The sequence below is a fragment of the Podarcis liolepis genome (genome assembly GCF_965112155.1).
Source record: "Podarcis liolepis genome assembly, chromosome: 11".
NCBI classification, from domain to species: domain Eukaryota; kingdom Metazoa; phylum Chordata; class Lepidosauria; order Squamata; family Lacertidae; genus Podarcis; species Podarcis liolepis.
Window position 1 is genome coordinate 54949283 of NC_139565.1, and position 20858 is coordinate 54970140.

Genomic DNA, 20858 nt, shown 5'->3' on the forward strand with positions numbered 1-20858 from the left:
CACTCCGAAGGCTTCCTTGTGCTCTCCAAAAGGGCTAATAGAACAAAATCCCTAGGTTCCTGGAAGAGCATTTGAGGGGCCATAAAGGGTAAAGGGGACCCCTGACCATTGGATCCAGTTGTGACCGACTCTGGGGTTGCGGCGCTCATCTCGCTTTATTGGCCGAGGGAGCCAGCGTACAGCTTCTGGGTCATGTGGCCAGCATGACTAAGCCGCTTCTGGCGAACCAGAGCAGCTCACGAAAATGCCGTTTACCTTCCCGCCGGAGAGGTACCTATTTATCTACTTGCACTTTGACATGCTTTCGAACTGCTAGGTTGGCAGGAGCAGGGACTGAACAATGGGAGCTCACCCTGTCACGGGGATTCGAACTGCCGACCTTCTGATCGGCAAGTCCTAGGCTCAGTGGTTTAACCCACAGCGCCACCCGCGTCCCCTTGAGGGGCCATAGGACAGGCTATATTTCTCTCTCAGCCCCCAGAGAGGGAGGTCCGTGGGTGAAGAAGCCTCCCCGTTGTGGGCACAGAGCCTGCTGCCACCCTTAGCACTCCACCATCGATAACAGTAAGGAGTTACCAGGTGGTAAGTCCAGCAAGTGGGGGGCTGGATGCAAAGCCCTCGCATTCCCCCAACATCTCCCCCAATTGTTCCCCTAGTCCTGGAGCCATCACACTGATTTCCCCTCCCCTTTGGGACCAAAGGGAGAGGAAATATGAAAATGAATGAATGGTCAAGGAAGAAGGCCCCCACCTTCCACTATGCCAGCAGGAGTCCAGCAGGGTTTTGGATTGGCAAAATTTCTGTCTCCGTTTCTGCCCGTTCCATCCTTGTAAGATTCATCTGCCTAGGATGTTAAGAATGTGTTGAGCTCAAATAATGAGTGCAAGGGCTAAGGCCGATATTTTCAACCACTTAGAGTAGACAAAATGTGTTCAGCTGGCATGTCCGGTGGCAGAGGTTATGATTGAAGGGCTCTGTGGCTGGCATGTTAGTGTGTCTAGAGTGAAAAGCAAAATGTAATGGAGGCCAGACTACCGCTGTTACGGATTTGTCTGTTACAGATTTTCTTGTGGCCTTTAGTCACTTCACCTCTCGGTGCTGCCATTTCTCTCCCTGTTAAATGGCTGTGTTTAGGATCGTTAGTTACCTGACCATGAGAGCTAAGAAGCCGAAGATGGATTTGTGAAATTGCTTTCTCACTTTGGATGCAACCCGTTGCACCAAGTGCAAAGTGTCAAGGCCTCTGACACCAGTAGAAGCTGCAGATTAAGAGCTTGCGCATCTCAGGTTTTTCTCTCTTTCTGTCCTGGCTTCGATGCATAGCATCCACACAGCCACCTTCATTCCTTATATGGGAGACGAGAACTAGTGGTGCAATCTGTGCTGGAAACATTCTGCACGAAAGCTTGTGCAATTTGGCTGCTTCCACAGTGCACAATTACTGTCGAATAGCCACACGTCATTAACTCATTTTTACAGGGCATCTGCATGATGTTGTGATCAAAACATCCCCCTCCTGTGTTTTCCCTGCTCAACCAAATTCCCCCCCCCCCGACCTCATAAAATCTGGAGCAGCTGCGTAATCCAGCTGCAGAGCCTCATGCAGCTGTTCATGCAACTGTTTGTCCAGTTATTTATTGTTCTATTTATAATTTATTTTGATTTCTATCATATACTTCAGCCAGCCAGATTATGGGGTGGTTTACCAGTAAGCAATCCATCAGATAAACACATCTCAGAAAATACAACAGTAAAATACGAAAGTGGAAATAAAACATTATAAAAACTCCACATCGTTTTTATGTCCTACATGACTCCCATCACAGTGGTACCTTGGTTGTTGAACGGCTTGGCTCCCGAACAAATCAGTTCCCAAACGCCACAAACCCAGAAGTGAGTGTTCTGGTTTGCAAACATTTTTGGGAAGCCAAACGTCCGACGCAGTTTCCGCGGCTTCCGACTGAGTGCAGGAAGCTCCTGCAGCCAATTAGAAGCCGCGCCTTGGTTTTCGAACAGTTCCGGGAGTCGAACGGACTCCCAGAACAGATTAAATTCGCCAGCCAAGGTACCACTGTTGTTGTTGTTTAGTCGTGTCCGACTCTTCGTGACCCCATGGACCAGAGCACGCCAGGCACTCCTGTCTCCCACTGCCTCCCACAGTTTGGTCAAACTCATGCTGGTAGCTTCGAGAACACTGTCCAACCATCTCGTCCTCTGTCATCCCCTTCTCCTTGTGCCCTCCATCTTTCCCAACATCAGGGTCTTTCCCAGGGAGTCTTCTCTTCTCATGAGGTGGCCAAAGTATTGGAGCCTCAGCTTCAGGATCTGTCCTTCCAGTGAGCACTCAGGGCTGATTTCCTTCAGAGTGGATAGGTTTGATCTTCTCGCAGTCCATGGGACTCTCAAGAGTTTCCTCCAGCACCATAATTCAAAAGCATCAGTTCTTTGGCGATCAGCCTTCTTTATGGTCCAGCTCTCACTTCCATACATCACTACTGGGAAAACCATGGCTTTTACTATACGAACCTTTGTTGGCAAGGCGATGTCTCTGCTTTTTAAGATGCTGTTTAGGTTTGCCATTGCTTAATAAAAACACATTCTAGAATCAGAAATGTAGAGTTAGAAGGGACTCCATTGGTCATCCAGGTCAACCCCATGCAATGTAGGAATCTCAGCTAGATCATACACCAAAAGGTTACGAACGAAGGTGATTGAACTGGCAATGGGAGTGAGTTCCAGTTAGGATGCCACTGCAGAGAAGGCCCTGCCCTGTGCCACTGTAGAAAGTATCTCCCCATGAGTGGGATCACCAGCAGGACCCTTCCCTCACTGACCACACTTGCCAATACATATAGAGAGAGGCACTCGTTCAGGTATCTGGCTCCCAAGAAATTTTGGGCTTTATATAGACTAGTGCCAGAATCTGGCCTGTTAGCGTATCGACAGTCAGTGCAGGTCCAAAAGGAGTGGTGCTCCATGATTCCATTGTGTCATCGCATACACCAATCTTGCTGGGACTTTCTCCCAATAGCTGCAACTTCTGGATTGCCTTCATGGATAGCTTTGTGTAGACCGCTCTGCTGTCTTCCAAACATGATGTCACCAGGACATGGTTAATTGCAGGCTTATCCACTCTTACCTTTCCTTCGCTCTTTCCAGATATGGTCACAATCTAAAGTTCCGTGTCCGAGCGTCGTCCTCCTCCTCCTCCTCCTCCTCCTCCTCCTTCTTCTTCTTCTTCTGCGCTGATCTTTCCCTGTAAAAGCCTGCTCTTTAAAGCTCAATCAGAGCAAACATCAATCTACGGGAAACCTGAATCAACATTTGCTTCGATTCAGTGGGGAAGAGCAGGGAAAGCTCGAGGCAAAAACAGACACTTGGACACAGAGCTTTTAAGCATGGATCTCTGCTTGGAAAGAAAGAGGCAAAAGGGAAGTTTGGATAAGCCCTGTGGCCAGCCTGTCTCTTGTCCAAGAACAGCATATTTGGTGGACGGGTTATGGCCCATATAGATTTCCTCTAGCCATTTCCCCCAGCTCTCCTCTCTAGGGATCAGCTCTATCAGCTTAGCACTTCTCCAAATAGCATTGCCTTTATATTCATTTCTTTTCCCTCCCTCGTCTTAATTTGGTGAGAGGGAGCAACCATGATCGGATGTGCAGCAAGGAGGGGGAGGGAGTATTTAGCACTTTCTACCCCCCCCCTTCAGGGACGTGGGTGGCACTGTGGGTTAAACCACAGAGCCTAGGACTTGCCGATCAGAAGGTTGGCGGTTCGAATCCCCGCAACGGGGTGAGCTCCCGTTGCTCGGTCCCTGCTCCTGCCAACCTAGCAGTTCGAAAGCACGCCAGTGCAAGTAGATAAATAGTTACCGCTCTGACAGGAAGGTAAATGGCGTTTCCATGAGCTGCTCTGGTTTGCCAGAAATGGCTTAGTCCTGCTGGCCTCATGACCCAGAAGCTGTATGCCGGCTCCCTTGGCCAATAAAGCGAGATGAGCGCCACAACCCCAGAGTCGGTCATGACTGGACCTAATGGTCAGGGGTCCCTTTACCTTTTACCGCCCCCCCTTCAAAAAAAGCCTGCCATGGTTCCAATGAAACCCTTCCCCTCCCAAGAATTTGGGGCTGAGCCAACCTAGCAGTTCAAAAGCACATCAAATTGCAAGTAGATAAATAGGTACCGCTCCGGCGGGAAGGTAAACAGCGTTTCTGTGCGCTGCTCTGGTTCGCCAGAAGCGGTTTAGTCATGCTGGCCACATGACCCAGAAGCTTTATGCTGGCTCCCTCGGCCAATAAGGCGAGATGAGCGCCGCAACCCCAGAGTTGTCCGCGACTGGACCTAATGGTCAGGGGTCCCTTTACCTTTACCTTATATGTTTGGGAGTGAAGAAAGGGGCTGTCCACTTGGCTGCAGAATCTTATTTAGATTCCAAAGCTGCTATTCCAGTTCAAAGCAGAACACCAGCGACTGAGCGCCTGCTAAATGGACCGCATCTGGAAGAACCCTTCATTGGGTGGGGTAGAAGTGCTTCCTTGGCTTCCTGTTGGGCAAGAGTGTTGAACCAGCCACAACACGTTCCTTTCCTTTGTAATTATTCAAAGCTCTCAGGTGTTGCTGAAAGGCTCCTGGTGACCTGCTGCATAATGCATGTTCCTGCGGCGCCTCCAGGCCATTAAGGTTACTCTCTGCTCTTACCTCTCGTTCTCCTCTTCCGTCACAGGAGGTTGGCATGGAGAAGGCGGCCATGGACATGACCCTCTTCCTAAAGCTTCAGAAGAGAGTGCGGGAACTGGAACAGGAGAGGAAGAAGCTGCAAAGCCAGCTGGAGAAGAGAGAAAACGAAAGCAAAAAACCCCAGGTAGAAAATGTCGCTTTGCTGCTACTACCCACATTGGTTTTCAAATCTGTAACAGGCATTCCTGGGAAAACTTTAAAGCACGTGTTGTGGATTTATGGCTCAAACTAGACGCTGCATTAAATACATGCAGGGATGGTTTTTTATGTGAAGATATACAAGAAAATGTGACCCTTCCCCCTGTGGTCAGAAATGGTTCAGTCCTAGGAATTCTGCGCAGTTTGGTTGAATCTTGTGGATCAGGTTAATAATAATAATAATAATAATAATAATAATAATAATAATAATAATTTATTTGTACCCTGCCCATCTGGCTGGGTTTCCCCAGTCACTCTGGGCAGCTTCCAACAAAGATTAAAAATACATTAAAATGTCAGACATTAAAAGCTTCCCTAAACAGGGATGCCTTCAGGTGTCTTCTAAATGTCAGGTAGTTGTTTATCTCTTTGACATCTGATGGGAGGGCATTCCACAGGGCGGGCGCCACCACCGAGAAGGCCCTCTGCCTGGTTCCCTGTAGCTTTGCTTCTCGCAGCGAGGGAACCACCAGAAGGCCCTCGGCGCTGGACCACAGTGTTCAGGCAGAAATATGGGGGTGGAGATGCTCCTTCAAGTATACTGGGCCGGGGCCGTTTAAGAGAACTTTTAAGCAGGTTCCCATGAACGTTTTGCTCAGATGGGTGACTGGGATTTTACCTTTGTTCAGAAATACTTTGTAAATCTACCCTTCGACTCAAAGGTATTCACCTCATCTTTGTGTCCTGTTGATACCCAAAACATCAGTGATCCTAAGGTCTAACCATCACACTTAAGTTAGAAATCCATGCATAATTATGATGCTTTAGTCTATTGCTGCCGGCTTCTGCCTGAGGACAGGCTTTGTAATCATCGGGCTACACAATCAATGCTGGAATGATTTATCTCACTGTATAGTTAATTGGCCTGGCAATGAGCTGTCATGAATCCAAAGTATCATCGATTCCATATCCCCCAGACCTGTGGGAAATTTCGATTCTGAAGAAGCAGTGAAAAGACATCATTGACGTGAACATCCTTGCCTATTGTGCTGTGGGCGTTCCGGCATTTTACTAAAATACAACCTGTTAACGAAAGGAAATATGCAACTGATCCTACTAGGATGGGGACATGTTTAGGTTCAGAGAGTTATGCCTTGGCAACCCCAGCTAAATGGCGAGATCCAGTTTTGTCCAGCGGAAAGTGTCCGGCTGTGAATTTCCAAGGGATTCTGGGTCGAGGTTGGCTGCGGTCAGGGCAGCAGCTGGGAAAGGGACCATCTCCATGCAGAGTCCTCTATCTCCTTGCCACCAGATCCATCTGTGGCACGAGCTCAGCCGTCACCCCTGCCACACTCTTGAGTTGGTTTCACAGCATTTGAGGTTCTGAACGTCAGACATGGGATCTCACAGGTTGACTCCAAGCAAGATTTCTGGGGGGACATTTTTGGTAGAGCATGTGCTTCTCATGCAGAAGATCTGAGGTTCAGCCTCTGCCATTTCTGGTTAAATGAGGATTGGCGAGTAGACGATAGTGGTAAAGGGTATGCCTTGCATGCAGAAGGTCTCAGGTTTAATCCCCAGTGTCTCTAAATAGGGCTGGGATAGACCTATCTCTGAAACCTCAGAGACCTGGTGCATGTCAGTGTAGACAACATTTAGCTGGGTGGACCTTTGTTCTTACTCGGTATAAGGAAGATTCCTAAGTCAGTTATTTACTACTACTACTAGGTAAAGATAAAGGGACCCCTGACCATTAGGTCCAGTCGTGACCGACTCTGGGGTTGCAGCGCTCATCTCGCTTTATTGGCCGAGGGAGCCGGCATACAGCTTCTGGGTCATGTGGCCAGCATGACTAAGCCGCTTCTGGCGAACCAGAGCAGCGCATGGAAACGCCGTTTACCTTCCCGCCAGAGCGGTACCTATTTATCTACTTGCACTTTGAGGTGCTTTCGAACTGCTAGGTTGGCAGGAGCAGGGACCGAGCAACGGGAGCTCACCCCGTCGCGGGGATCCAAACCGCCTACCTTCTGATTGGCAAGTCCTAGGCTCTGTGGTTTAACCCACAGCTCCACCCACGTCCCACTACTACTACTACTATTAATTTTATTATTAATTAAATTTGTTTACCGCCCTTCATCCAAAGTTCTCAGGATGGGCCACAGCGTAAAAATGCAGAAGAAAACTATAAAGTACATAATATGAACAAAAACCAACCAAACCAATAGCACACCCTCTCACAGGTCCCCATTTATGAACCAGTTGTAATAATGTCCAGAGGGGTAGCTATGTTAATTTGTTGAGGCAAAAACAAAAGAGCCTTTCAATGCTATACCAGTAATTTAATTATGATGGAAGCATTCATGGACTGGCATTTCATAAGACAGCGTCTAGTTCACAGGAGCTCAATGAAGTAATAGTTAACCTTGGGGCAGAATGGGGAAGAAGATTTGAGTAAAAGTCTCTTAAATAGTTTATCATAGATGCATTTCTGTGTCATTCAACATCCCCTGTCAGTTTCCAGAAGCCCCAACAAACTGGTCCACCCACAAAATTACTGGTTGTACTGTCCTCTGAAATGTTTGGAGCTAGCTTTGTTTGCTCTGTTAGGACCAAACTAGATATGACATTTCGTCTCACGGCTTGCCCTGATGCATTTGATATTTAAACAAAAAATAGTTAGTGCAGGAAATGGGGAACCAAATTGGGATCCATGATATGGGTGAAGAGAGCATTAATCCTTTGCAGTGTTAGAAACTGAGATATGAAAGCTGGGAGCTAAATGGCACCTTAAACCTAGGTTATGGGCACAACAACGGAATGTTTAGGTGTGTTCTTTTAATAATAAGAATACAAAGCTGAAAATGAATGAACTGCAGCTAAAATATTACGTTCATTTTTCACATGGTCTGGTCCTTCCCCTCCCCACCCCCCATATATTCTGAAGAGGGTCTCTTATCTAGTCTTCAGTGAGTAGCTGGAAGTGGGGAGGCAGAAAAAAGTCCTCCTTTCCTTCCACTCTGCAGTTTTAATCTGAAATCTTAGGCGCTGTACTGTGCCTGGAGCTCAGAAACTGCTCACAAAATGCGCCTAGAACAATGGGAGTTTCAAACACTGGTCCTTTGCTCTCGGTGCTGCTGTTTTGATCAGAATTGCCTGCCCCCTCCCCTTGCATCTGCTATTTGAAGTGGGAGGAAAACTCCCACCTGGGGCTTGAAAGGGCAGGGTCTTTACCTAAGAGCTGAAGAAGAGCCCTACTGGATCCAGTTAAAGACATTTGGATCAGGTCCAGCATCCTGTGGCCACCCAGATGCCTTTTGGGAAGCCTGTAAGCTTTGTGCCTCTTAACCAGTAGAAGCGGGTTGAAAAAAGGACAGCACTTGCTTCTCGCTTGTTTACCCGGTCATAGAAAGGCAGCTGCCTTTTAAGTATGTATTATGGATGTCCCCCGTCAAGTCTCCCTCCACCCACCAGTTTCTTGTTTCTTTTTCAGTTGCTGATAATACCCTTCAGAGGGTTCTCTTTCTGAAAAGTTGTGCTTGCCCCGCAAATGAACAAGTTCTCTTGTGTTTCTGAGGCAGAAAGGACAATCATTTATTTAAAAGAAGGCTCATCACGACCCAGAGTCCTTGTAGGATAACACTGCCACTTCTTTCTGCAATTCATTTTTTATTACTTTTTATAAAAACAAAAGCAGCAACCCAAAACAGAAAGAAAAATAGCCTGCATGTTCCACGTACTTTGATGCAAAGCAGCGGCTGGAGACCACAGAGTAACATGGAATGCTCTCTCTCCCATGCACAGCTTTTAAACATCCCCATTTCCAAAATTAATGGTCTTTCCACTCTGAGCCTGGCTTCGGCTGGGGAGGGCGGGATATAAAAATATTATTATTATTATTATTATTATTATTATTATTATTATTATTATTATTCCAAGCACTGTGGAGACTGAACCATAGTGGACTCTTGTTTAATTCCTCTTGTGTTTCCTTTTTAAGTAGGGTTCCAGCAACCCCACATTTTTTTTACCCTCACAACAATTTAAAAATTATTATTGTATTTCCACACCCTCATGCTTTCCTCAAAGGAGCGCAATGGTTCTCCCGCTTCCCATTTTAGCCTCACAATCCTGTGAGGTGGGTTCATCCGAGAGACAGTGATTGGCCCAAGGTCACCCAGTGAGTTTCATGGCTAGGTGTGAATCTGAACCTTGCTCTCCCAGATGCTACTCAAACCACTACATCATGATAGGCAACAACCCTCTGAGGTGGGGTGGGCTGAGAGGTAGGACTGACTCAAGGTTGCTTCATGAGCTTATCTGGGGTTTAATTCGGGTCTCCATGGTCTGTCTTTGTCATTCTGCTCACTATCCCACAACAGCTCTTGTATTACCTAATCTCAACATTTGCCAAGAAGTGGGTACATTCAGTGCAGCCAAAGTACAAAAAATACTTTGCTTCTCCAAGTATTCATTGTTCATTCATTCAAACGTACTGGCTCCCAATACGTTTCCGAGCACAATTCAAAGTGTTGGTGCTGACCTTTAAAGCCCTAAACGGCCTCGGTCCAGTATGCCTGAAGGAGCGTCTCCACCTCCATCATTCTGCCCAGACCCTAAGGTCCAGCGCCGAGGGCCTTCTGGCGGTTCCCTCGCTGTGAGAAGCCAAGTTACAGGAAACCAGATAGAGGGCCTTCTCAGTAGTGGCACCCGCCCTGTGGAACACCCTCCCACCAGATGTCGAAGAGAAAAATAACTACCAAACTTTTAGAAGACATCTGAAGGCAGCCCTGTTTAGGGAAGCGTTTAATGTTTAATAGGTTATTGTATTTTAGTGTTTGTTGGAAGCCACCCAGAGTGGCTGGGGAAACCCACCCAGATGGGCGGGGTATAAATAAATAATAATAATAATAATAATAATAATTATTATTATTATTATTCTCGTTTGAACTCCCCATAGTTTTTTATCTAGAGCCAGGGCTGAGAGGCCATTCTGTCGGGATTGAGAGGTGACGAGCAGGAATTCAGTCTTTCATAGAATTGTAGAATTGCAGAGTTGGAAAGGACCTAAAAAATAATCGAGCCCAACCCCCTGAAATGCAGGAATCTCAGCTAGAGCATCCATGACAGATGGCCATCCAACCTCTGCTCCAAAACCTCCAAGAAAGGAAAGTCCACCACCTTCCAAGGGGGTCCTTTCCACTGGTCCCCACCAGTTGCCCTTTTTATTCCAAGAGTCTTGAACAAACACTGTTAAGACTCCCGGGTCAGAACTGTTCACTGCTCTGAACAACCTCCACTCCTGCTAGCTACAGATGACTGCCTTAAAGAAACATGGCAAGTGTCTGATAGCTGACCTTTGCTGCTGATGCCATTCCTTAGTATCCTGTGGAAGGGATGTCTGGATGCTGCCCTCGGGCAATCTCTACACTTTGGGAAGATATGACGAGTCGCTTCAACCCTCTATCTACTGTTTTATTTTTTGCAGGCTCAGAGGCCTGTGCTAGCGACAGAGATTCTTTTCTCCCCTGTCCAGCAACATCATTTTACCTCTTTTGCCATCTACGCATGGAAGAACAGAATCAGCAAATAGGATACAGATAAATAATACAGACGCTAGGAGAAGAGAGAAAAGGGATTCCCTCTGCGTGTGCCCCTGTTTTACCATCCCATTGTTTTTATCTTTCCTCTCATCTGATTCTATGTTTACTAAACACCCTTCACTCTTTCAGCTTTTCTTTCTTGGCCAAATTGCTCTGCCAGTAAACAACAGATTTTGTAAGGTGACCCAGAGCTGCAATCAAAAAGCCTAACCGCTGTAGCCTCTTGTCAAATCAAATCTCTCTCTTTCTCTCTCCTTAATCCATCCAGGTAATTGAAATGAAGAACGAAATGGATTTGGACCGCGATACGGATCTAGCGTACAACAGTCTGAAGGTAAAAGAAATTTGCAGGCCAGGGATATATATATTTTTTCTCTTCACCACCTCAGGTGCTAAAAAGCTGCAAGAGCTTTGCTGATACCAGTCTCTATAAATCTGCATGACGGGTACACCAAAATATGCCTTAACTATTTACAGCCCCATGGTCTTCCTTTCTATGCTCAGCTTTCTGTCCCCTTTTCATTTGGTTATGACAAAAAGAGGCGTCTTGTTTGTTCACAGCCTGGCCCCACTGACTGACTTGGCCATCTTATGGCACAATGTGCTCTGTGCCCTATAAATTCTCTAACTGGGGTGTTCTTGGGACTCCCCAAGTCCTTGGATGAGCACTGCAGGGATTTTAGAGCCCTCCCCTGCCTGTTAAGTCTGGTTCAGATGTGGCAGATGATGAGCTGGCAAAACTCTGCTTTTGCTATCAATGAGTTTCTCGGCTCAGTTCAAAATGTTGGTTGAAGGACTGTGTCCTCCTGTCCACCTCTGGTAGAAGGTACGTCGTGCTTCTTCTGGGGTAGTTTGTCTGTACCCTGCCCTCAGTAATCACCTGTGGTTCCTAGAAGCTGTCAGCATACGACAGCAGCCACACCCCGGGAACGACTTCGACTGACCAGCCAAACCAGGTGAGGGGAGCCAATGGGTCTCAAATCCTTGGTGATTTAGGGACTTCTCCTGCACACAAACAGCCTCCAGTGGATTGAGTGGACAAGACCAAAGTGGGTCCAGTAGTCAGAGAAGGCAGTTTCTGCATGGTCTGTAGAGGGAAGCGGGTGGGTAGATGGAGCTCGTCAACCTGGGAAGGTTGCCCACCAGAAGAAGGAGAAATCTGATCCTAAATCTCTGCTGGCTTGAGGGATGTCTTTGGGAGGAGGATAGGCTAAGGAGTAAATGCAGCACAAATCCTGAGTGGAGTCCCTAAGACGGTTGGATGGCGCCTTGTACACCTCCTTCTGGCAACTCCTGCAGCCAAGTTGGTGCCAGATGTCTTACTTTGCTTTCCTTTGGACCACATCAGGTGGGCCTTGTCATCTGGGCAGCCCAGGACCTTCAACCACATTGCCCAGGCTTGCATCCCGGGGAGGTCACCTTGGTGCTGCTAACGCAGAGGTTTGACTTCATCCCCTAAGGTGCACTCTGTTGTCTCTCAAGCCAGATGGATGCCAGCCACAACCTTGAGGCGGCTGTTAGAGATGCTGTATCATGGATGCCCCTGTTTACTGAAGATTCATACATTATTTTATTTAGTACATTTATATCCCACCTTTCTTATATCATGGGACTTAAGTCAGCATATATGAGAGATTCCCCTGCAGTAGCCTATCCAAACACTGATCATGCCGATCAGAAGGTCGGCGGTTCGAATCCCCACGACGGGGTGAGCTCCTGTTGCTCGGTCCCTGCTCCTGCCAACCTAGCAGTTCGAAAGCACGTCAAAAGTGCAAGTAGATAAATAGGTACCGCTCCAGGCGGGAAGGTAAACGGCATTTCCGTGCGCTGCTCTGGTTTGCCAGAAGCGGCTTAGTCATGCTGGCCACATGACCCAGAAGCTGTACACCGGCTCCCTTGACCAATAAAGCAAGATGAGCGCCGCAACCCCAGAGTTGGTCACGACTGGACCTAATGGTCAGGGGTCCCTTTACCTTTACCTAAGGCACAAGGTGTAAGTGAGCACTGCATTTTCTTCAGGCTAACAATTTTCTGAGCATCAAGGAAATACAGTGGTACCTCGGGTTACGTACTTAATTCGCTCTGGAGGTCCATTCTTAACCTGAAACTGTTCTTAACCTGAAGGACCACTTCAGCTAATGGGGCCTGCCGTGCCGCTGCCACACGATTTCTGTTCTCATCCTGAAGCAAAGTTCTTAAACCGAGGTACTATTTCTGGGTTAGCAGGGTCTGTAACCTGAAGCATATGTAACCCGAGGTACCACTGTATACATATACTACCAATTCCTTTCCCTCCTGCCACCTCCCTTTGGCAATGTAGTGCATTTCTGAAATCATCTTCTACCAATTTGCCTATTCTGTGTGCAAAATTATTTACAGATGGTGATGACATAAATAGAATTTGTTTTTTCTTCTCTTTCCCCCCACCTCCACCCCTTTTTCTTGCTCCAGTAAGAGGTTTTAAAAGAAATTGTTGCATTTTGGACTTCTTTTTGTATGTTAGGCTCATGATTAATGTGTGAGCTGTTCGCAACTTGAAGATAAATCTTTAATGTGCATCAACTGCTACCATTTATTTTTCGGGCACCCAAAGGAGGTGGAAAAAAAGGAAGATTCTTAGCAATTTTTGGTCATTCTGGAACAGTTTCCCTTAGAAACAGTAAATATACGGGGGGGGGGTTAAAAAGTTATTTATTTAATAACTGTGTTTATAGGCAGCATAATAATTCATGTTTTCTTGGCAGCTCACAAAAAATAGTTAATGGTAGATAATACCGTAATAAGCAGGCCTCTTCCGAGAGAGTTCGTGTTTCGTTCACCATCCTCCTTTATGTGAATGCAAAATATAAAATGGGAAGCTTCTGTCTCACAGATAAGACCGCAGCTCCCCATAAAACAATTGGAACAAAGAATGGAGTTTAGGGCAAGAGGAGATTTGGGGCTGAATATAGAAGATCGGTACTGGAAGCAGATTCAGGCATGCTTAATGAAAGCCAACGTTCTACTTCTGAAAGCTTGATTATTTAATTTATTTATTTAAACAGTTTATATGTCACCTAACTACACCTAAGTGGTTTACAAAGATGTAAAGTTAAAAAAAAAATCAGTTAAAACTGTAAAATCGAATTTCAATTAAAATGCTGGTGATATAATAATAACAATAATAAAAGTATTCAGTAGGCACCGAAAGTCCAGTTCAGCTGTTCTGACCTCAAGTGGAATGGCTCCTGGTGAATATGAGTATAGAATCATAAAACCATAGAATTGTAGAGTTGGAAAGAACTCTGAGGGTCATCCATTCCAATCCCGTGCAAAGCAGGGGTCTCAAGTAGATCATAATGGCAGAAGACCACCCAACCTCTGGTTAATAACCTCCAAGGAAGGAGAGTCCACAACCTCCCAAGGGAGTCTGTTCCACTGTCTAAAAGCTTTTAGTGTCATAAAGTTCTTCCTTTTGTTCAGTCAGAATTGCCTTTCTTGTAACTTGAAGCCATAGGTTTGGGTCCTAGCCTCCAGAGCAGGAGAAAACAAACTTCCTCCCTCTTCCATGTGACAGCCCATGAGATATTTGAAGGTGGCTATCATATCTCCTGTCAGTCTCCTCTTTTCCAGGCTAAACATACCCAACTGCCTCAACTGTTCCTCATAAGGCTTGATTTCCAGACCCTTGATCATCTTAGTTGCCCTCCTCTGTAAAACGTTCTAGCTTGTCAACATCCTTCTTAAATTGTGGTGCCCAGAACAGGACACAGTATTCCAGGTCTCCATCAACTGAAGCCTCTGGATGAGGCCCAAGGGTAGCCCAGCCTACAGCATGTTCCAAAAACCGAGTCTTGAGGTTACCAAAGCATGGATAACCGCGGCCAGCCTTTCCCTGTCCAAGAATGACCATAGCTGATGTATCAGCCATAGCTGGTAAAATACACACCTGAAGAATTTTTAATCACATGCTGATATGAAAATGTGGAGAATTGAATTTAAGTTTGGAAAAATGAGAAACTGAGAGAAAACAAAATTTGCAGATTCACCATCCCTACTCTCAAGAAATATTTGGCCACTGACTCCATTGAGGGCAAGGCAGGAAGAATACTCCCCCACACCCAGCTAAGGCCCTAGGAAAAACAAGATTCAGGACAAACCTCAAAGGCCTCTTTTTTCTCCGTAGTTGCGATTTAATTTATATTGTACTCATTAAAATTTATAACATGTAGCTTTTAATTGCCCCTCTGACCTCTCTGAGAAGGTTTTGCTTATGCATTCTGTGGGAGATGGTTTCTTTGTACCTTGATTTCAAAATGGTTTACAGGTTCTCAGCGCCTTTTTACATGCTGGTACAATCTGAGGAAGATTAAGTAGCCAGAGCCAGTCTAAGACATTTTGCCGCCTGAAGCAGAGCAGCAAATGGCAGCAAAAGGCCAGCCAAGTTATTTTGACACCTGAAGTACAAATCCCCACCAGTACCTCTCTCCCACAATGGCAGTAAAATTACAAATGCAACAAATTAAGTAACTTAACAATTGGCTGCTCTTTCATGACACCCAAAATCTGCTGCCTGAAGCGGCCACCTCAGTCTGCCTAATGGTAGGACTGGGCCTGTTAATCGCTAAGAAGTGCATGCAGTTGTGTTCATACGCAGTTAAATTTCTGAGTCTGGCTGATCATCCCATTGTGCTTTTTGTTAACGTGCGCTGCTCCAAAGGAATGAGAAAAAGAAGAGCAGTAGTTCTAGAAATGATTAAGTGTGGGGTGACTTTTCAAATGTCATTTTCAATAGAGGCAAGAGTTAGAATCTGAGAACAAGAAACTGAAAAATGACCTTAACGAGCTGAGGAAAGCTATAGTGGATCGGGTGGCCCAGAACAACTCTTCTAACGATGTCCACGACAGTTACAGCCTCCTCCTGAATCAGCTCAAGTCTGCTAACGAAGAGCTGGAAGTGCGGAAGGAAGAGGTGCTTATTCTCAGGACACAGATTATAAAGGCAGCCCAGCAAAAAGATGCAGGCAGAAATATGGTAATGGACAAGAAAAGCAGGTCCTTCCATTTGTGTGTGTTTGTGTGTGCTTTCCTTTCACCATGTTGCCAACTATCACTGTATCTCAATGGTCGGGCACAGTGGTTTACGGCAAGTCCAAAACCAAAAACGGTCAGGAGGATTCTTTTGAAACAAATTGTTCCAAGTTGCATTGCTGTCTGTCTGCATTGACTGAACTGATATCAAAGACAAACTGATCAGAAGAAGGGTTTGGGCAAATGTAAGTGACCAATCCCCTGTCGTCACCGTCCCGGTCCATTTTACAAAATATGAATTTCCCCTTTTCAGTTCTGGTTTCTCAGTTCTAGGATGGCTCAGCCACCAATTTCCATTCTTCATATTAAATTGGTGTAGTAATCATTCATTTTCCCCATCATATTTTCGTGAGGTGAGTTAGAGGAATCTTAAAAGATAATTCTTGGTGTTCTCACTAAACTACAACTCCCAGGTTTCTTTGGAGGAATAAAACCGAAATAGGTTTGTGTTGAAAATCTGCCCTCCGTCTTTCCTCTTAACTTTTCTTCAGGCCGAATTCCACTGGGCCCTTCCAGTTCACTTTCCAACTTCCTTCAGACATTGAATGTACCTTGTCGCAAATGTAATAATAATGATTGTGAAACCTTTTGCATGTCAAAAATGCTGCATGTGTGAACAATGTAGAATTAGCAGAGCATGTGGGGAGGGAAATGGAAATTATTGACTGGGAGGAAATATTTCATGGTAGGCTTTTTCTTTTTCAAGGAGTCAAACAGCAACGTGCAAACCAGCTGGCCCAATAGTGACAAACACGTGGATCCAGAAGATGCCATAGAGGCCTATCATGGAGTGTGTCAGACAAACCGGTAAGCCTGTCTTTGTTTATCCATTACTACTGGTCAACACGAGTTGGAATCTGGACCCTCTGTTCATTTCTAAGTAACTGAGGGGGGCGTCATCAAATGCAGGGTGCCAGTAACGGGTGCAATTGTAAACAAAAATATGGATTGCTTCTTCTTACAGAAGCATCAAACTACAAACTGTTCAGTGTGTATCGTTCTTATTTGTGGCCATTTCACACAAGCACAGAATCTGCTGTTTCATGGGGTATTGGTATCCTGAGCATCTTGGCTTCCCTTTCCCTAAAATAAATTTCTGGACCTCATACATTGTGGAGAACAGCTCAGAAACAGAATGTTAGAATGATGTTGGATTGAAGTTAAGTGGTTTCTAGCTGTAATGGTATAAAAGAATATGAAAAAATTGGATTTTTAACAGGTAAATTCAGGTTACAATATATCAAGATTAAAGATCAGGATAAAATAAGGAGGGAAAGGAATTGCTGAACTAATAAATTGAACTGGAATACAAAAAGGGGAGGTATGAGGAGGTCCGGGAAACAAGTAAATGAAAGATAAGTGATGAAAAGATTGAATTGTTTTTAACTATTTTTATTTTGTATTTTTTCTTTTCTCTTTTTCATTTTGTAACATTGTAAAAACCTTAATAAATATTTATATAAAAAAGAGAACAACTCAGAAACATTTCAGTGGTATCTGAGAGAGGCTCAAAAAGCAAGAGGGGGGTTGTTTTTCTTAAAAAAAGAATTGCATTGCCCCTAGAAAGGCTCTGAAGAATTTTTTTCAAAACTTGGCTTTAACTGTTGAAGATCTGGGGTCAATTTGCATGGCCAGGTGAGTTGTACTGAGAAATGAACTTGCGGGGGGGGGGGGGAGTATAGAATTAGGCCCGCGGTAAAGCAGTTGTGTGACTCTTCTTACACACATAGAGATTGCAAGTCAAAACTGTGTCCTCGGGTATTTTTTACATCACAGCTCCCATCACCCCTAGCAGGGGATGATGTGGACTGTAGCCCCAACAACGTCTAAGGACCCAATAACGAGGAAGGTTCCTTAAGCCCTCCTTCGCTAGCTTTGCAGTGATGGTGCTTGCATTGCAAATTAGATACATAATGAGTTGACCACTTTGCACACCAGGTTTTGACAATGGACTACTCAGACTGCTCCTTCATCATGCCAAGTTGGTCATGTGAATTAGTTTGAAATAACAAACCTGAGCTTTTTTTTGCGGATAAGAAAGAAATATGTTGCAAACAGGACACTGTTTCTTACATCTTGATCCCCTTGCATTGTCTACTGTTTTCTTACCTCCAAAGTTACTTCCTTTTTATGTGGATGGGCAGATAGACGGATAGATATTTTAAAATGCAGGAGACTTCCGGGGTGGCGCCTTCGGCGATGGCGGACTCCCTCTGAACTGGAGGGACAAGCTCCGCACGAAACGGGTCTTTTCCGCTGCGGCGTAGCGGGGACCCTTCTGAAAATCACAGGCAGATGAAGCCTGTGACCGTGGGACTCGGCGGGCACCCTTAGCGTCCCTCCCCCAGACATGTATGTCCCTCCCTTCTAATGCATACGCATTACTCAGGATAACGTACAACAGTTAAAATGTCACAAGCTCAGCCCGGCCACTGAGATCTAGCTCCAAGGGCCTTCCTCCTTGGAGGACCTTTTGCTGGTTCCCTCGCTGTGAGAAGCAAAGTTACAGGGAACCAGGCAGAGGGCCTGTCGCGAATTCTTTGCAGCACTTTAGCAGAAATGCTCAGCGTTCCAGGTTCTTCGGTGCAGTATATTTATTGTGAGCTATATATACAAATATGGGACACGGGTGGCGCTGTGGTCTAAACCACAGAGCCTAGGGCTTGCCGATCAAAAGGTCGGCAGTTCGAATCCCCGCGACGGGGTGAGCTCCCGTTGCTCGGTCCCTGCTCCTGCCAACCTAGCAGTTTGAAAGCATGTCAAATGGCAAGTAGATAAATAGGTACCGCTCCTGCGGGAAGGTAAACGCCGTTTCTGTGCGCTGCTCTGGTTCGCCAGAAGCGGCTTAGTCATGCTGACCACATGACCCGGAAGCTGTCTGCGGACAAACGCTGGCTCCCTCGGCCAGTAAAGCGAGATGAGCGCCGCAACCCCAGAGTCGGTTACAACTGGACCTAATGGTCAGGGGTCCCTTTACCTTTATATATACAAATATCTACAGGCTATAATACACAAGCAGTTCATACAGTCAAATAGAGTATCTGGCTGCACCTTAAGGCAAATAGGAAGACCTCTAACGCTCTCTCTCTGACCACACTCCTCTACACCACCCCTTTACTGCTGGACAGGTTTCCCTTTTAAACCAATGACAGCCAATCAACTGACAGCACATTACTGTTGAGTCATTCTGACCCAGCAATTCCATAGAAAGTATTGCAGGCTGATGCAGTCAGCCAGTTGCATCAGCTAGCAAACTCAAGCCTGCAGACTTGCTATCTCACACAGCATTCTGTGAATCCTGACAGGGCCTTCCTGGTAGTTGCACCTGCTATGTGGAACACCCTCCCATCAGATGTCAAGAAGACAAGTAACTATAAAACCTTTAGAAGACATCTGAAGGCAGCCCTGTATTGGGACAGCTTTTAATGTTTGGTGTTTTTGCATACGCTGGAAGCCGCCCAGTCAGATGGGCTGGGTACAAATAATAAAATTATTACTGTTGTTATTGTTATTAGGAAGATGCCTTATACTGGCCCATGTAGCTCAGTATTGTTTACACTGACTTTCAGGATTTTAGACTCTCCCTGCCCTGCCTGGTGATTCCCAGTATTGATGCTCTGCCAATGAGCTGTGGCCTTTCCCCGACACCAGTCACATCAATGCTGAGTTTGCTTATACAGAAAAGGTATCGTTCAAATCCAACATTAGGATATGGTGTTCCTGGCTCGAGACTTAACTAGTTCAATCCACCGTGTTGCAGAGTGGTTGGAACGCCTTCTGTGTCAAAGCTGCAGTGGAATATAGCTTTTGTAGCAGTACAGGAGAGTTATAAGCACTACTTACATCGAAGTAATAATTCATAGACCATGCTGAGGGAAGATGTTTAATAGGAGGGCTGCCAAGCTGTTTCCCCTGAGGCTGGAAAAAGTGTTAAAGAAAAGCAAACCACCAGCTTTATAATGGTAAAATGAGCTAATATATACACATCTTGTGTCCTTGGCAGCCCATCACCCACATTAGCTGCTAAATTTGTATCTTAACTCTCAGCCATGATTCCTCTTTGATTACAGGTTTCCTGCAGACTGAGCTTAATACCCCGAATTTGTGTCTTCCTTTTACAATAACAGAAAAGAGGGAGAGAGATTTACATCACTCCCATGAGTATCCTCCCATCCCTTTATCCATGAAAGCACGCTAAAACGGAAAGTGGGAGAGAATAGATGGGGAGGGGGGAGACTGGATAGATAAAGCTGGAACATTCATAAAATTGCTGCAAGCAATCTAAATACTTATTTTACTGTAATTAGATAGCTCCATGTTCATAGTATTCCCCAGATCCCATCACCTTTCCTACCTTCTACAAACTTAAGCTATCATCTGGGTTTGTAAATGTTGTGGAAGCAAAAGAACTCGTTCAATGATATAGTATAGCTTTTCTTTATTTTCACTTTTTATTTTATGTTGTTCAATTAAACCGTTCTTTGAAAATAATAATTAAAAGAAAACGATGGCTTCCCGAATCCAATTTTGCAGAGATGTGTAGAGACAAGCTGTTGCTGGGAATCATAGAATTGTAGAGTTGGAAGGGACACCAAGGGTCATCTAGTCCAACCCCCTGAAGTGCAGGAATCTCAACTAAAGCATCCATAGCAGATGGCCATCCAACCTCTCCCTAAAAACCTCCAGTGAAGGAGAATCCACCATCTCCCGAGGGAGTCTATTCCACTGTCGAACAGCTCTTACTCTCAGAAAGTTCTTCCTGCCGTTTAGTCACAAGTCACCAGCCGCTCACTAGAGAAGGCTACCAAACCACTCTCTTAGAAAGTGGAACTCAGAGTGGGATCCATACTGGGGTCCCTTGGCAACTGGCCAAGTTGCTTGAGTTCCAGTCCATTTGACAATCACTGCCGTTCGGCTCTCTGTCCTGAACTCTTGTCGCTGATGCATCTAAAAAGCTTGTGGTCTGTTTTGCAACAGACTTCGGCATCTTTAAAGCACGGAAAGTCAATCTGGAGCCCTTCCAGGTGCTGTCGGACTACAACTCCATCATCCCTCACTTTTGACTGGGGTTCATGGGAGTTGGGAGTTTACCAGCACTACATTGGCTACCCCTGCCCCCAAGTAATTTTGCCCGTTGCCTACAGTCCTTCAGCAGCCTTTTCTTCCACAGTCTGCATGTTTCCACTCTGTAGATCTACTCTGTGAATGTTTCCTTTCTGTCAGATCAGCTCATAAACAGCAGGACAATATCCATTTAAAAGCATAAGCTCAAGAGAGATGTCTCCACGGGGGTTTGCTTCCTTGATGGATGCAA

General features: G+C 45.6%; 1 protein-coding gene across 7 annotated transcripts in view; it reads left to right on the plus strand.

Moving 5' to 3' along the window:
- Positions 1 to 20858, plus strand: part of MYO5B (myosin VB) — a 291350-nt gene that overhangs the window by 237948 nt on the left and 32544 nt on the right. For 4 of the 7 annotated variants that reach the window (XM_083465667.1, XM_083465669.1, XM_083465668.1 and 1 more), the window contains 4 exons: positions 4723 to 4860; positions 10743 to 10808; positions 15249 to 15488; positions 16251 to 16351. In XM_083465667.1, the coding sequence (XP_083321793.1) occupies positions 4723 to 4860; positions 10743 to 10808; positions 15249 to 15488; positions 16251 to 16351 (545 nt within the window). The remainder of the gene's footprint in view (positions 1 to 4722; positions 4861 to 10742; positions 10809 to 15248; positions 15489 to 16250; positions 16352 to 20858) is intronic. The other 3 variants (XM_083465672.1, XM_083465673.1, XM_083465670.1) reach the window with 1 other exon arrangement.